The sequence below is a fragment of the Pleurodeles waltl genome, chromosome 4_1, assembly GCF_031143425.1.
Source record: "Pleurodeles waltl isolate 20211129_DDA chromosome 4_1, aPleWal1.hap1.20221129, whole genome shotgun sequence".
NCBI classification, from domain to species: domain Eukaryota; kingdom Metazoa; phylum Chordata; class Amphibia; order Caudata; family Salamandridae; genus Pleurodeles; species Pleurodeles waltl.
In genome coordinates, this window is record NC_090442.1 from 8,115,107 (window position 1) to 8,131,552 (window position 16,446).

The 16,446-nt window shown below is 55.9% G+C and overlaps 1 protein-coding gene across 1 annotated transcript in view; it reads right to left on the reverse strand.

Moving 5' to 3' along the window:
• Nucleotides 1-1,028, reverse strand: part of LOC138287227 (astacin-like metalloendopeptidase) — a 161,188-nt gene extending 160,160 nt beyond the window's left edge. The window contains exon 1 of the mRNA XM_069227581.1: nucleotides 883-1,028. Within this exon, the coding sequence (XP_069083682.1) occupies nucleotides 883-982 (100 nt within the window). The 5' untranslated portion in view covers nucleotides 983-1,028. The remainder of the gene's footprint in view (nucleotides 1-882) is intronic.
• Between the last annotated feature and the right edge of the window lie 15,418 nt (nucleotides 1,029-16,446).

Below are 16,446 nucleotides of genomic sequence, written 5' to 3' on the forward strand. Positions count from 1 at the left end.
CCTCCCTCAGCACTGGGTCAATCAATCAATCAATCAATCACATTTATAAAGCGCGCTACTCACCCATAAGGGTCTCAAGGCGCTGGGGGGGAGGGGGTCAGTGCTCGAAGAGCCAGGTCTTGAGCTGCCTTCTGAAGGGGAGGTGTTCGGGTATGGCGCGAAGGTGACTGGGCAGGGAGTTCCAGGTCTTCGCTGCCAGAAAAGAGAAGGATTTTCCTCCGGCGGTGGTTTTGCGGATGCGGGGAACGGTTGCTCCCTCAGCACTGAATTCCCCCTTAACACTGAACCCCTCCCTGAGCACTGAACCGCTCAATGAGCAATGAACCCCTCCCTGAGCACTGAACCCCTCCCTCAACACTGAACCCCTCGCTGAGCACTGGGTTGCTCCCTCAGCACTGAACCCCTCCCTCAGCATTGGGCTGCTCCCTGAGCAGTGAACCCCTCCCTCAGCACTGAACCCCTCCCTCAGCACAGGGCCGCTTGTCGGGGGGGGGGGGGGATAGGGCACTGACCTACCATGAGTCCCAATCCGAGGATGCAAACCGGACCTCCCACCCCCGGTCTGGGAGTAAAAACAACTAACTGAGTCTAACTGAGCCCCGTGTTCACTGCACCTGCTGCACTGCTGATAGCTGCGCTCCTGTGTGTGTGGGGGGCGGTTAAGCAGCGAAAACATAATTTTATTGTATGAACTCCAACACCCCCAGCCCCCACTCCTCGGGGGGGGGGGGGGGGGGGGCACATGGCCCTATCCACAGCGCCTCGGGCAGCTGAAGGGCGCTCCAAAGCAGGGGGGGGGGTTGGGGGAGCGACAGAGAAGTCTCATGAGGGCTTCATTCAGCCTCCTCAAAGCAGCACTCACCCGAGGAGACACTCACTCACCTAGAGAGCGCCACAGCAGCACACACGAGCCCCCGTCTCTCCTCTCCCATCTCTCCTCCTTCACTTTCTCTCTCCCAAAGCTCACATCTCTCCTCTCCATCTCTCCTCCGCCTCTTCCTCCTTCTCTCTCTCTCTCTCTCCCTCACTCTCCCAAAGCTCCCACCTCTCCTCCCCCTTCCTCTTCCTTCTCTCTCTCTCTCTCTCTCTCTCCCAAAGCTCCCATCTCTCCTCCCCCTTCCTCCTCCTTCTCTCTCTCTCTCTCTCTCCCAAAGCTCCCATCTCTCCTCCCCCTTCCTCCTCCTTCTCTCCCTCCCTCTCCCAAAGCTTCTATCTCTCCTCCGCCCCTCCTCCTCCTTCTCTCTCTCTCTCTCTCCCAAAGCTCCCATCTCTCCTCCGCCCCTTCCTCCTCCTTCTCTCTCTCTCCCAAAGCTCCTATCTCTCCTCCGCTCCTCTCTCTGTCTCTTTCTTTCTCCCTCTTCTCTCTCTCCTCTCTCCCTCTCTTCTCTCTCTCCCTCTCTCTCTCTCTCTCTCTGTCTCTCTCTCCCAAAAGCTCCCATCTCTACCCCGCCCCTTCCTCCTCCTTCTCTCTCTCTCTCTCTCTCTCACTCTCCCAAAGCTCTCATCTCTCCTCCGCCCCTTCCTCCTCCTTCTCTCTCTCTCACTCTCCCAAAGCTCATATCTCTCCTCCGCTCCTCTCTGTCTCTCTCTTTCTCCCTATCTTCTCTCTCTCCTCTCTCCCTCTCTACTCTCTCTCAATCTCTCTCCTGTCTCTCTCTCTCACACACTCCCAAAGCTCCCATCTCTCCTCCGCCCCTGCCCCCTCCTTCTCTCTCTCTCCCCGAAAGCTCCCATCTCTCCTCTGCTCCTCTCTCTGTCTCTCTCTCCCTCTCTTCTCTCTCTCTCTCTCTCTCTCTCTCACTCTCCCAAAGCTCCCATCTCTCCTCTCCCCTTCCTCCTCCTTCTCTCTCTCTGTCCTCTCTCCCTCTCTTCTCTCTCTCTCTCTGTCTCTCTCTCTTCCAAACCTCCCATCTCTCCTCCGCCCCTTCCTCCTCCTTCTCTCTCTCTCACTCTCCCAAAGCTCCCATCTCTCCTCCGCTCCTCTATCTGTCTCTCTCTCCCTCTCCTCTCTCTCCTCTCTCCCTCTCTTCTCTCTCTCCTCTTTGTCACTCTCTCCCTCTCTTCTCTCTTGCCTCTCTCTCTCTCTCACTCTCTCTCTTCTATCTCCTCTCTCTCCTCTCTCTCTCTTTTCTTTCTCTTCTCTCTCACTCTCCCTCTCCTCTCTCTCTCCCTCTCTTCTCTCTCTCCCTCTCTCTCTCACTCCTCTCTTCTCTCTCTCCTCTCTCTCTCTCCTTCTCTCTCTCCCTCTATCTCTCTCCTCCCTCTCTCTCTCCCTGTCTTCTCTTTCTCTCTCTCCCAAAGCTCCCATCTCTACTCCGCCCCTCCTCATCCTTCTCTCTCTCTCACTCTCCCAAAGCTCCCATATCTCCTCCGCTCCTCTCTCTGTCTCTCTCTCTCCCTCTCTTCTCTCTCTCTTCTATCTCTCTCTCCCTCTAGCTCCCTCGACCAAAGCTCCCATCTCTCCTCTCCCCTGACTGCTCCTTCTCTCTCTCTCTCCCTCTCTCCCTATCTTCTCTCTCTCACTCTCTCCCTCTCTCTCGCACTCTCTCAAACCTCCCATCTCTCCTCTGTCCCTTCCTCCTCCTCTCTCTCACTCTCCCAAAGCTCCCATCTCTCCTCTGCTCCTCTCTCTGTCTCTCTCTCCCTCTCCTCTGTATCCTCTCTCCCTCTCTTCTCTCTCTCCTCTTTGTCACTCTTTGCCTCTCTTCTCAACCCCTCTCTCTCTCCTCTCTGTCTCTCTTCTCTCTCCTATCTCTCTCTCCTCCCTCTTCTCTCTCTCTCTCCCCCTCGCTCACCTCTCTCTCTCCTCTCTCCTCTCTCCTCTCTCTCCTCTCTCTCTCTCTCCTCTCTCTACCTCTCTCCTCTCTCTCTCTCTCCTTTTCTCCCCTCTCTCTCCTTTTCTCCTGTCTCTCCCTCTCCTCTCTCTCCCTCTCTCTCTCCTCTCTCTCTCTCTCTCTCCCCCAAAGCTCCCAGCTCTACTCCGCTCCTTCCTCCTCCTTCTCTGTCTCCCTCTCTCCCTCTCTTCTCTCTTGCCTCTCTCTCTCACTCTCTCTCTTCTCTCTCCTCTCTCTCCTCTCTCTTCTTTCTCTTCTCTCTCTCTCCCTCTCTCTCTCCTCTCTCTCTCCTTTCTCTCTCTCCTCTCTCTCTTTCCCTCTCTTCTCTCTCTCTCTCTCCCTCTCTTCTCTCCCTCTCTCTCTCACTCCTCTCCCTCTTCTCTCTCTCCTCTCTCTCCCTCTCTCCCTCTCTCTCCTTCTCTCTCTCCCCCCTCTCTCCTCTCTCTCTCCCTCTCTTCTCTCTCTCTCACTCTCTCTCTCACTCTCCCAAAGGTCCCATCTCTCCTCCGCTCCTCTCTCTGTGTCTCTCTCCCTCTCTTCTCTCTCTCTCTCTTCTCTCTCTCTCTCTCCCTCTCCCAAAGCTCCCATCTCTCCTCTCCCCTGGCTCCTCCTTCTCTCTCTCACTATTCCGAAGCTCCCATCTCTCCTCCGCCCCTTCCTCCTCCTTCTCTCTCTCTAACTCTCCCAAGGCTCCCATCTCTCCTCTGCTCCTCTCTCTGTCTCTCTCTCTCTCTCTCTCCTCTGTATCCTCTCTCCTCTTTGTCACTCTCTCCCTCTCTTCTCTCCCCCTCTCTCTCTTCTCTCTCTCCTCTCTCTCCTCCCTCTTCTCTCTCTCTCTCTCCCTCCCTCTCTCTCCTCTCTCTCTCCTCTCTCTCCTCTCTCTCTCTCTCCTCTCTCTCCCTCTCTCCTCTCTCGCTCCTCTCTCCTCTTTCTCTCTCTCCTTCTCTCCTCTCACTCCCTCTCCTCTCTCTCCCTCTCCTCTCTCTCTCTCTCTCCCACAGCTCCCACCTCTACTCCGTTCCTTCCTCCTCCGTCTCTCTCTCTCTCTCACTCTCCCAAAGCTCCCATCTCTCCTCCGCTCCTCTCTCTGTCTCCCTCTCTCCCTCCCTTCTCTCCCCCCTCTCTCTCTTCTCTCTCCTCTCTCTCCTCCCTCTTCTCTCTCTCTCTCTCCCTCCCTCTCTCCCTCTCTCCCTCTCTTCTCTCTCTCTCTCCTCTCTCTCCTCTCTCTCTCGTCTCTCTCTCGTCTCTCTCCTCTCACTCCCTCTCTCGCTCCTCTCTCCTCTTTCTCTCTCCTTCTCTCCTCTCACTCCCTCTCCTCTCTCTCCCTCTCCTCTCTCCTCTCTCTCTCTCTCTCCCAAAGCTCCCATCTCTCCTCCGCTCCTCCCTCTGTCTCCCTCTCTCCCTCTCTTCTCTCTCTCCTCTCTCCCGCTCTCCTCTCTCTTACTCTCTCCCTCTCTCTCTCTCTCACTCTCTCTCTCTCCCAAAGCTCCCATCTCTCCTCCGCCCCCTCCTCCTCCTTCTCTCTCTCTCTCTCTCTCCAAAGCTCCCATCTCTCCTCCGCTCCTCTCTCTGTCTCTCTCTCTCTCTCCCTCTCTCTCCCCTCTCCCTCTCTTCTCTCTCTCTCACTCTCCCTCTCTTCTCTCTCTCTCACTCTCCCAAAGCTCCCATCTCGACTCTCCCCTTCCTCCTCCTTTTCTCTCTCTCTCCCTCTCTTCTCTCTCTCCTCTCTCTTCTCTCTCTCACTCTCTCCCTCTCTCTCTCTCACTCTCCCAAACCTCCATCTCTCCTCCGCCCCTTCCTCCTCCTTCTCTCTCTCTCACTCTCCCAAAGCTCCATCTCTCCTCCGCCCCTTCCTCCTCCTTCTCTCTCTCTCACTCTCCCAAAGCTCCCATCTCTCCTCCGCTCCTCTCTCTCTCTCTCTCTCTCTCCCTCTCCTCTCTCTCCTCTCTCCCTCTCCCTCTCTTCTCTCTCTCCCTCTCTTCTCTCTCTCACTCTCTCCCTCTCTCTCTCACTCTCCCAAACCTCCCATCTCTCCTCCGCTCCTTCCTCCTCCTTCTCTCTCTCTCACTCTCCTCTCCTCTCTCCCTCTCTTTTCTTCCTCCTCTTTGTCACTTTCTCCCTCTCTTCTCTCTCGCCTCTCTCTCTCCTCTCTCTCACTCTCTCTCTCTCTTCTCTCTCCTCTCTCCTTTCTCTCTTCTCTCTCTCTCTCTCTCCTCTCTCTCCCTCTATTCTCTCTCTCTCCTCTCTCTCCCTCGCTTCTCTCTCTCTCTCTCTCCTCCCTCTCCTCTCTCTCGCTCTCTTCTCTCTCGTCTCTCTCTTTATCTCTCTCTCCCTCTATTCTCTCTCTCACTCTCTCTCTCTTCTCTCTCCTCTCTCTCCTTTCTCTCTCTCTCTCCTCTCTCTCCCTCTCTTCTCTCTCCCTACTTCTCTCTCCCTCCTCTCTCTCCCTCGCTTCTCTCTCTCTCTCTATCTCTCGCTCTCTTCTCTCTCTCTTCTCTCTCGTCTCTCTCTCTCCTCTCTCTCCTCTCTCTCTCTCTCCTCTCTCCCTCTCCTCTCTCTCTCTCCCTCTATTCTCTCTCTCTCCCTCTCCTCCTCTCTCTCTCTCTCTCTCACTCTCCCAAAGCTCCCATCTCTCCTCCGCTCCTCTCTGTCTCTCTCTCCCTCCTCTTTGTCACTCTCTCCCTCTCTTCTCTCTCTCCTCTTTGTCACTTTATCCCTCTCTTCTCTCTCGCCTCTCTCTCTCCTCTCTCTCACTCTCTCTCTTCTCTCTCCTCTCTCTCCTTTCTCTCTCTCTCTCTCCTCTCTCTCCCTCTCTTCTCTCTCCCTACTTCTCTCTCCCTCCTCTCTCTCCCTCGCTTCTCTCTCTCTCTCTATCTCTCGCTCTCCTCTCTCCCTCTCCTCTCTCTCCTCCCTCTCTCTCTCTCTCCCTCTATTCTGTCTCTCTCCCTCTCTTCTCTCTCTCCTCTCTCTCTCTCGCACAGGACGAGACACCTACCGCTGGGACTGACAGCTTCGGACGTCCCTGAGAGACCCACGTCAGGAATCTGCAGAAGGAACCGACAGAGCCAGTGTGTCAGACACCCACGGATGGAGGGGAAGAAGGGAGTGACGCACAGTGCCAGGAGTCAAGGTGCCCTCGAGGGGTAGAAAGGAGTGACAGACAGTGCCAGGGACGGACAGTGCCAGGGACGGACAGTGCCAGGGACGGACAGTGCATGGGGTGAAGTTGTCCTCGAGGGGTAGAAAGGAGCGAAGGACAGTGCCAGGGACGGACAGTGCCAGGGACGGACAGTGCCAGGGGTAAGGTGTCCTCGAGGGGTAGAAAGGAGCGACGAACTATGCCAGAGGCAGACAGTGCCAGAGATGGAAAGTGTGCCGCATGAGTAGTAGAACAGTGCCAGAGACAGACAGTGCCAGGGACGGATAGAGCCAGAGACAGCCAGTGCCAGGGACGGACAGTGCCAGTGACAGACAGTGCCAGGGATGGATAGTGCCAGAGACAGACAGCGCCAGAGACAGACAGTGCTAGGGACTGATAGTGCCAGAGACAGACAGTGCCAGGGACGGATAGTGCCAAAGACAGTGCCAGGGATGGATAGTGCCAGGGGCGGACAGTGCCAGGGACGGATAGAGCCAGAGACAGCCAGTGACATAGACGGATAGTGCCAGAGACAGACAGTGCCAGGGACAGACAGTGGCAGAGACGGACAGTGCCAGGGACAGTGCCAGGGACGGATAGTTCCAGGGACGGACAGTGCCAGGGACGGATAGGGCCAGAGTCAGTGCCAGGGACGGACAGTGCCAGAGACAGACAGTGCCAGGGACGGATAGTGCCAGAGATAGACAGTGCCAGACAGACAGTGCCAGGGACGGACAGTGCCAGAGACAGTGCCAGGGACGGATAGTGCCAGAGACAGTGCCAGGGACGGATAGTGCCAGAAACAGTACCAGGGACGGACAGTGCCAGAGACAGTGCCAGGGACGGATAGTGCTAGGGACGGGCAGTGCCAGAGACAGTGCCAGGAATGGATAGTGCCAGGGACGGGCAGTGCCAGAGATAGTGCCAGGGACGGATAGTGCCAGAGACAGACAGTGCCAGGGACGGACAGTGCCAGAGACAGTGCCAGGGACGGACAGTGCCAGAGTCAGTGCCAGGGACGGACAGTGCCAGAGACAGTGCCAGGGAAGGACAGTGCCAGGGATGGACAGTGCCAGGGACGGACAGTGCAAGAGACAGACAGTGCCAGGGACGGACAGTGCCAGACATGGATAGTGTCCTGCATGAATAGTAGAACAGTGCCAGAGACAGGCAGTGCCAGGGACGGATAGTGCAAGAGACAGTGCCAGGGACGGATAGTGCCAGAGACAGACAGTGCCAGGGACGGATAATGTGCCGCATGAGTAGTAGAGCAGTACCAGAGACAGCCAGTGCCAGGGACGGATAGAGCCAGAGACAGCCAGTGCCAGGGACAGCCAGTGCCAGGGACGGATAGAGCCAGAGACAGCCAGTGCCAGGGACGGATAGAGCCAGAGACAGCCAGTGCCATAGACGGATAGAGCCAGAGACAGACAGTGCCAGGGACAGACAGTGGCAGAGACGGACAGTGCCAGGGACAGTGCCAGGGACGGATAGTGCCAGACACAGTGCCAGGGACAGATAGTGCCAGAGACAGTACCAGGGACGGACAGTGCCAGAGACAGTGCCAGGGACGGATAATGTGCCGCATGAGTAGTAGAGCAGTACCAGAGACAGCCAGTGCCAGGGACGGATAGAGCCAGAGACAGCCAGTGCCAGGGACAGCCAGTGACAGGGACGGATAGAGCCAGAGACAGCCAGTGCCAGGGACGGATAGAGCCAGAGACAGCCAGTGCCATAGACGGATAGAGCCAGAGACAGACAGTGCCAGGGACAGACAGTGGCAGAGACGGACAGTGCCAGGGACAGTGCCAGGGACGGATAGTGCCAGAGACAGTGCCAGTGCAAGGGACGGATAGTTCCAGGCACTGACAGTGCCAGGGACGGATAGTTCCAGGGACGGACAGTGCCAGGGACAGATAGAGCCAGAGACAGCCAGTGCCAGGGACGGATAGAGCCAGAGACAGCCAGTGCCAGGGACAGACAGTGGCAGAGACGGACAGTGCCAGGGACAGTACCAGGGACGGATAGTGCCAGAGACAGTGCCAGGGACGGATAATGTGCCGCATGAGTAGTAGAGCAGTACCAGAGACTGCCAGTGCCAGGGACGGATAGAGCCAGAGACAGCCAGTGCCAGGGACAGCCAGTGACAGGGACGGATAGAGCCAGAGACAGCCAGTGCCAGGGACGGATAGAGCCAGAGACAGCCAGTGCCATAGACGGATAGAGCCAGAGACAGACAGTGCCAGGGACAGACAGTGGCAGAGACGGACAGTGCCAGGGACAGTGCCAGGGACGGATAGTGCCAGAGACAGTGCCAGTGCAAGGGACGGATAGTTCCAGGCACTGACAGTGCCAGGGACGGATAGTTCCAGGGACGGACAGTGCCAGGGACAGATAGAGCCAGAGACAGCCAGTGCCAGGGACGGATAGAGCCAGAGACAGACAGTGCCAGGGACAGACAGTGGCAGAGACGGACAGTGCCAGGGACAGTACCAGGGACGGATAGTGCCAGAGACAGTGCCAGTGCAAGGGACGGATAGTTCCAGGGACTGACAGTGCCAGGGACGGATAGTTCCAGGGACGGACAGTGCCAGGGACGGACAGTGCAAGAGACAGACAGTGCCAGGGACGGACAGTGCCAGACATGGATAGTAGAACAGTGCCAGAGACAGGCAGTGCCAGGGACGGATAGTGCCAGAGTCAGTGCCAGGACAGACAGTGCCAGAGACAGTGCCAGGGACGGATAGTGCCAGAGACAGTGCAAGGGATGGATAGTGCCAGAGACAGGCAGCGCCGTAGACAGACATTGCCAGGGATGGATAGTGTGCCGCATGAGTAGAAGAACAGTGCCAGGGACGGACAGTGGCAGAGACGGATAGTGCCAGAGACAGTGCCAGGGACGGATAGTGCCAGAGACAGACAGTGCCAGAGACAGTGCCAGGGACGGATAGTGCCAGAGACAGTGCCAGGGACGGACAGTGCCAGAGACAGTGCCAGGGACGGATAGTGCCAGAGACAGTGCCAGGGAAGGACAGTGCCAGAGACAGTGCCAGGGACGGACAGTGTGCCGCATGAGTAGTAGAACAGAGGCAGTGCCAGGGACGGATAGTGCCAGAGACAGTGCCAGGGACGGATAGTGTGCTGCATGAGTAGTAGAGCAGTGCCAGGGACGGATAGTGCCAGAGACAGGCAGTGCCAGGGACGGATAGTGCCAGAGACAGACAGTGCCAGGGACGGACAGTGCCAAAGACAGTGCCATGTACGGACAGTGCCAGAGACAGTGCCAGGGACGGATAGTGCCAGAGACAGACAGTGCCAGGGAAGGACAGTGCCAGAGACAGTGCCAGGGACGGACAGTGCCAGAGACAGTGCCAGGGACGGATAGTGCCAGAGACAGTGCCAGGGAAGGACAGTGCCAGGGACGGATAGTGCCAGAGACAGTGCCAGGGACGGACAGTGCCAGAGACAGTGCCAGGGACGGACAGTGCCAGAGATAGTGCCAGGGACGGACAGTGCCAGGGACGGATAGTGCCAGAGACAGTGCCAGAGACAGTGCCAGGGACGGATAGTGCCAGAGACAGTGCTAGGGACGGATAGTGCCAGGGACGGACAGTGCCAGGGACGGACAGTGCAAGAGACAGACAGTGCCAGGGACGGACAGTGCCAGAGACGGATAGTGCCAGAGACGGATAGTGCCAGAGAGAGTGCCAGGGACGGATAGTGCCAGAGACATACAGTGCCAGGGACGGACAGTGCCAGAGACAGTGCCAGGGACGGACAGTGTGCCGCATTAGTAGTAGAGCAGTGCCAGAGACAGTGCCAGGGACGGATAGTGCCAGAGACAGTGCTAGGGACGGATAGTGCTAGGGACGGACAGTGCCAGGGACGGACAGTGCCAGCGACAGTGGCAGGGACGGACAGTGCCAGAGACAGTACCAGGGACAGACAGTGCCAGAGACAGTGCCAGGGACGGATAGTGCCAGAGACAGTGCTAGGGACGGATAGTGCCAGGGACGGACAGTGCCAGCGACAGTGGCAGGGACGGATAGTGCCAGATACAGTGCCAGGGAAGGACAGTGCCAGAGACAGTGCCAGGGACGGACAGTGCCAGAGACAGTGCCAGGGACGGACAGTGCCAGAGACAGTGCCAGGGACGGACAGTGTGCCGTATGAGTAGTAGAGCAGTGCCGAGGGAAGAGGCCCCAGAACTCACTGGCAGTGCCAGGGCAAGGCCCAGCAAGGCGGCCGAGGCGAGGAGGGCAGCTGCCCGGCGGCGCGTGTCTTCAGATCCTTCATATACCCTTGATGCGGGGTAATGAGATCACAGGTACCGGGCCATGCCACCCGGGTGTGCCCTGCAGACCGGGCTCCTCTCCGCCTCTGTCCTTCAGGGTGTGGAGCCTCCCGAGGGCATCCCCGGGCTGTTTGTGGCTGAGTGCCCGGGCGGCGCCTGGCACACACACTGCCCCCTCCCAGAGACAGGTTCAAAAACTAAACTGAACAGAGCAGGAAAGACGTGCAATGAGGTCAGAGAATCTCCTGAGAGCTGGATGAGCCCTGCTTCTCTGCGCTAGCGTTCCCCCAGGAACGCCAGATGTAAAAGCCCCCCTTAAAGTAAAGGACGTACTCCCCAACAGGACCCGAACTAACAAGTGAAGAGCCCAGCACCTTAGAAGCAAAGGGCATATCTCTTAGAAACACTTGAGAAATCACAGGCTGGAACCAGAGGTAAAGAGCCCTCCTGAAAGTGTCTACAGAACATGATAAACCCAGAAGTAAAGGATGTACCCCCTAAATAACACAAGAGAAAGACCCCAGCACCTCAGAAGCAAAGGGCCTACCCCTTAGAGGGTCTTCAGACATCACAGGCTGGAACCAGAGGTAAAGGACCCTCCTTAAAGTGTCTACAGAACATGATAAACCCAGAAGTAAAGGATGTACCCCCTAAATAACACAAGAGAAAGACCCCAGCACCTCAGAAGCAAAGGGCCTACCCCTTAGAGGGTCTTCAGACATCACAGGCTGGAACCAGAGGTAAAGGACCCTCCTTAAAGTGTCTACAGAACATGATAGGCTAAAATCAGTAAAAGATGTACTCCCTAAATAACACAAGTGAAATACCCTGAACTTTACTCCCTTAGAATAACTCTTTTGCAGCACCGGCTGCTTCTAGGGATACTGGACTTTACTCCCTTGGTGAGACTCCAGTAGAGCACAAGCTGTAACCAGAGATGCTGGACTTTACTCCCTTAGAATGATTCCAGTGCAGCACCGGCTGCAACCAGGGATACTGGGCTTTACTCCCTTAGCGGGACTGAGATACTGGACTTTACTCCCTTAGAGTGACTCTGGTGCAGCACAGACTGCAACCAGAGATACTAGACTTTACTCCCTTAGAGTGACTCCATTGCAGCACAGGCTGCAACCAGAGATACTGGACTTTACTCCGTTAGTGTGACACTGGTGCAGCACAAGCTGCATCTAGGAATATTGGACTTTACTGCCTTAGAGCGACTCCAGTGCAGCATAGGCAGCTACAAGGGATACTGGACTTCACTCCCTAAGAGCGACTCCGTTGCAGCACCGGCTCTTCTAGGGATATTGGACTTTACTCCCTTAGAGCTACTCCAGTGCAGCACCGGCTGCTACCAGGGATACTGGACTTTACTCCCTTAGGGTGATTCCGGTGGAGCACAGACTGCAACCAGAGATGCTGGACTTCATTCGCTTAGAATGACTCCATTGCAGCACAGGCTGTAACCAGAGATACTAGTCTTTTCTCCCTTAGAGAGACTTTGGTGAAGCACTGCCTGCAACCAGGGATGCTGGACTTTACTCCCTTGGAGCGACTCCAATGCAGCACCGGCTGCATCTAGGGATATTGGACTTTACTCCCTTAGAGTGACTCCAGTGCAGCACCGGCTCCTTCTAGGGATATGGGACTTTACTCACTTAGCGTGACTCCAGCGCAGTACCGGGCTGCTACCAGGGATACTGGACTTCACTCCATTAGAGTGACTCCGGTGCACCACTGGCTGCTTTTAGGGATACTGGACTTCACTCCCTTAGAGCAACTCCGGTGCAGCACAGGCTGCTACGAGGGATACTGGACTTCACTCCCTTAGGGCAACTCCGGCGCAGCACCGGCTGCTACCAGGGATACTGGACTTCACTCCCTTAGAGTGACTCCGGTGCACCACCGGCTGCTTTTAGGGATACTGGTCTTCATTCTGTTAGAGCAATTCCAGTGCAGCACAGGCTGCTACGAGGGATACTGGACTTCACTCCCTTAGGACAACTCCGGCGCAGCACCGGCTGCATCTAGGGATATTGGTCTTTATTCCCTTAGAGCGACCCCAGTGCAGCACCGGCTGCTTTTAGGGATACTGGTCTTCATTCCCTTAGAGCAATTCCAGTGCAGCACAGTCTGCTACGAGGGATACTGGACTTCACTCCCTTAGAGCGACTCCGGCGCAGCACCGGCTTCTTCTAGGGATATGGGACTTTACTCCCTTAGCGCGACTCCGGCGCAGCACCGGCTGCTACCAGGGATACTGGACTTCACTCCCTTAGAGTGACTCCGGTGCAGCACCGGCTGCTTTTAGGGATACTGGACTTCACTCCCTTAGAGTGACTCCGGTGCAGCACAGCCTGCTACCAGGGATGCTGGACTTCACTCCTTAGAGCGACTCCAGTGCAGCACCGGCTGCTTCTAGGGATATTGGACTTTACTCCCTCAGAGTGACTCCGGTGCAGCACAGAATGCAACCAGAGATGCTGGAGTTTACTCCCTTAGATCGACTCCAGTGCAGGACTGGCTGATCTAGGGATATTGGACTTTACTCCCTTAGAGTGACTCTGGTGCAGCACAGACTGCAACCAGGGATGCTGAACTTTATTCCCTTAGATCGACTCTGGTGCAGCCCCGGCTGATTTTAGGGATATTAGACTTTACTCCCTTAGAGTGACTCCGGTGCAGCACAGGGTGCACCCAGGGATACTGGACTTCACTCCTTTAGTGCGACTTCGGTGCACCACCGGCTGCTTCGAGGGATATTGGAAATTACTCCCTTAGAGTAACTCCGGTGCAGCACAGGCTGCTACCAGGGATACTGGACTTCACTCCCTTAGAGCGACTCCGGTACAGGACCAGCTTCTACCAGGGATACTGGACTTCACTCCCTTAGTGCCACTCCGGCGCAGCACTGGCTGCTTGTAGGGATACTGGACTTTACTCCCTTAGAGTGACTCCAGTACAGCACCGGCTGCTATAAAGGATATTGGACTTCACTCCCTTAGAGTGACTCTGTTGCAGCACCGGCTGCTTCTAGGGATATTGGACTTTACTCCCTTAGAGTGACTCCGTTGCAGAACTGGCTGCTTCTAGGGATACTGGACATTACTCCTTTAGAGTGACTCTGTTGCAGCACCGGCTGCTGTTTCTAGGGACATTGGACTTCACTCCCTTAGAGCGACTGCGGTGCACCACCGGCTGCTTCTAGGGATAAATCAAATCAAATCAAATCAAATCATTAACATTTATAAAGCGCGCTACTCACCCGTGCGGGTCTCAAGGCGCTAGGGGGGAAAGGGGGGGTTATCGCTGCTCGAACAGCCAAGTCTTTAGGAGTCTCCGGAAAGCGGAGTGGTCCTGGGTGGTCCTGAGGCTGGTGGGGAGGGAGTTCCAGGTCTTGGCCGCCAGGAAGGAGAAAGATCTCCCACCCGCCGTGGAGCGGCGGGTGCGAGGGACGGCAGCAAGTGCGAGGCCAGCGGAGCGGAGGGGGCGGGTGGGGACGTAGAAGCTGAGGCGTCTGTTGAGGTATTCCGGTCCCTTGTTGTGGAGGGCTTTGTGTGCGTGGGTGAGAAGACGGAAGGTGATCCTTTTGCTGACTGGGAGCCAATGCAGGTGTCTCAGGTGTGCGGAGATGTGGCTGTTGCGGGGTACGTCGAGGATGAGGCGGGCCGAGGCGTTTTGGATGCGTTGCAGCCGAGGCGTTTTGGATGCGTTGGGATATTGGACTTTACTCCCTTAGAGCGACTTCAGTGCAGCACAGGCTGCTACCATGGATACTGGACTTCACTCCCTTAGAGCGACTCCAGTGGAGCACAGGCTGCTACCAGGGATACTGGACTTTACCTCATTAGAGCTACTCCAGTGCAGCACAGGCTGCTACCAGGGATACTGGATTTTACTCCCATAGAGTGACTCCGGTGCAGCACAGGCTGCTTCTGGGGATACTGGACTTTACTCCATTAGAGCGACTCCAGTGCAGCACAGGCTGCTAAAAGGGATACTGGACTTTACTTCCTTAGAGTAACTCCATTGCAGCACAGGCTGCAACCAGAGATACTCGACTTTACTCCCTTAGAGTGACTCCATTGCAGCACAGACTGTAACCAGAGATACTAGTCTTTTCTCCCTTAGAGAGACTTTGGTGAAGCACTGGCTGCAACCAGGGATGCTGGACTTTACTCATTAAGAGCGACTCAGGTGCAGCACAGACTGCAACCAGAGATACTGGACTTAACTCCCTTAGAGTGACTCCATTGTAGCACAGGCTGCAACCAGGGATAATGGATTTTACTCCCTTATAATGACTCCGTTGCAGCACAGGCTGTAAGCAGAGATACTAGTATTTTCTCGCTGAGAGAGACTAAGGTGAAGCACTGGCTGCAACCAGGGATGATGGACTTTACTCCCTTAGTGTGACTCTGGTGCAGCACAAGCTGCATCTAGGAATATTGGACTTTACTCCCTTAGAGCGACTCCAGTGCAGCATAGGCTGCTACAAGGGATAATGGACTTCACTCCCTTAGAGCGACGCCAGTGCAGCACCGGCTGCTACCAGGGATACTGGATTTTACTCCCTTAGAGTGACTCCGGTGCAGCACAGGCTGCTTCTGGGGATACTGGACTTCACTCTCCTAGCGTGACTCCGTTGCAGCACAGGCTGCAACCAGAGATGCTGGACTTCACTCCCATAGAGCGACTCCAGTGCAGCACAGGCTGCAACCAGAGATGCTGGGCTTAACTCCCTTAGAGTGACTCCATTGCAGCACAGGCTGTAACCAGAGATACTAGTGTTTTCTCCCTTAGAGAGACTTTGGTGAAGCACTGGCTGCAAACAGGGATGCTGGACTTTACTCATTAAGAGCGACTCCATTGTAGCACAGGCTGCAACCAGGGATAATGGACTTTACTCCCTTAGAATGACTCCGTTGCAGCATAGGCTGTAAGCAGAGATACTAGTATTTTCTCGCTGAGAGAGACTAAGGTGAAGCACTGGCTGCAACCAGGGATGATGGACTTTACTCCCTTAGTGTGACTCTGGTGCAGCACATGCTGCATCTAGGAATTTTGGACTTTACGCCCTTAGAGCGACTCCAGTGCAGCATAGGCTGCTACAAGGGATAATGGACTTCACTCCCTTAGAGCAACGACAGTGCAGCACCGGCTGCTACCAGGGATACTGGAATTTACTCCCTTAGAGTGACTCTGGTGGAGCTCAGACTGCAACCAGAGATGCTGGACTTCACTCCCTTAGAGAGACTTTGGTGAAGCACTGCCTGCAACCAGGGATGCTGGACTTTACTCCCTTAATGTGACTCCAGTGCAGCACTGGCTGCATCTAGGGATATTGGTCTTTACTCCATTAGAGCGACTCCAGTGCAGCACAGGCTGCTACGAGGGATGCTGGACTTCACTCCCTTAAAGCGACTCCGGCGCAGCACCGGCTTCTTCTAGGGATATGGGACTTTACTCCCTTAGCGCGACTCCGGCGCAGCACCGGCTGCTACCAGGGATACTGGACTTCACTCCCTTAGAGTGACTCCGGTGCAGCACCGGCTACTTTTAGGGATACTGGACTTCACTCCCTTAGAGTGACTCCGGTGCAGCACAACCTGCTACCAGGGATGCTGGACTTCATTCCTTAGAGCGACTCTGGTGCAGCACCGGCTGCTTCTAGGGATATTGGACTTTACTCCCTTAGAGTGACTCCGGTGCAGCACAGACTGCAACCAGAGATGCTGGACTTTACTCCCTTAGATCGACTCCGGTGCAGGACCGGCTGCTTCTAGGGATATTGGACTTTACTCCCTTAGAGCGACTCCAGTGCAGCATAGGCTGCTACAAGGGATAATGGACTTCACTCCCTTAGAGCGACGCCAGTGCAGCACCGGCTGCTACCAGGGATACTGGATTTTACTCCCTTAGAGTGACTCCGGTGCAGCACAGGCTGCTTCTGGGGATACTGGACTTCACTCCCCTAGCGTGACTCCGTTGCAGCACAGGCTGCAACCAGAGATGCTGGACTTCACTCCCATAGAGCGACTCCAGTGCAGCACAGGCTGCAACCAGAGATGCTGGGCTTAACTCCCTTAGAGTGACTCCATTGCAGCACAGGCTGTAACCAGAGATACTAGTGTTTTCTCCCTTAGAGAGACTTTGGTGAAGCACTAGCTGCAAACAGG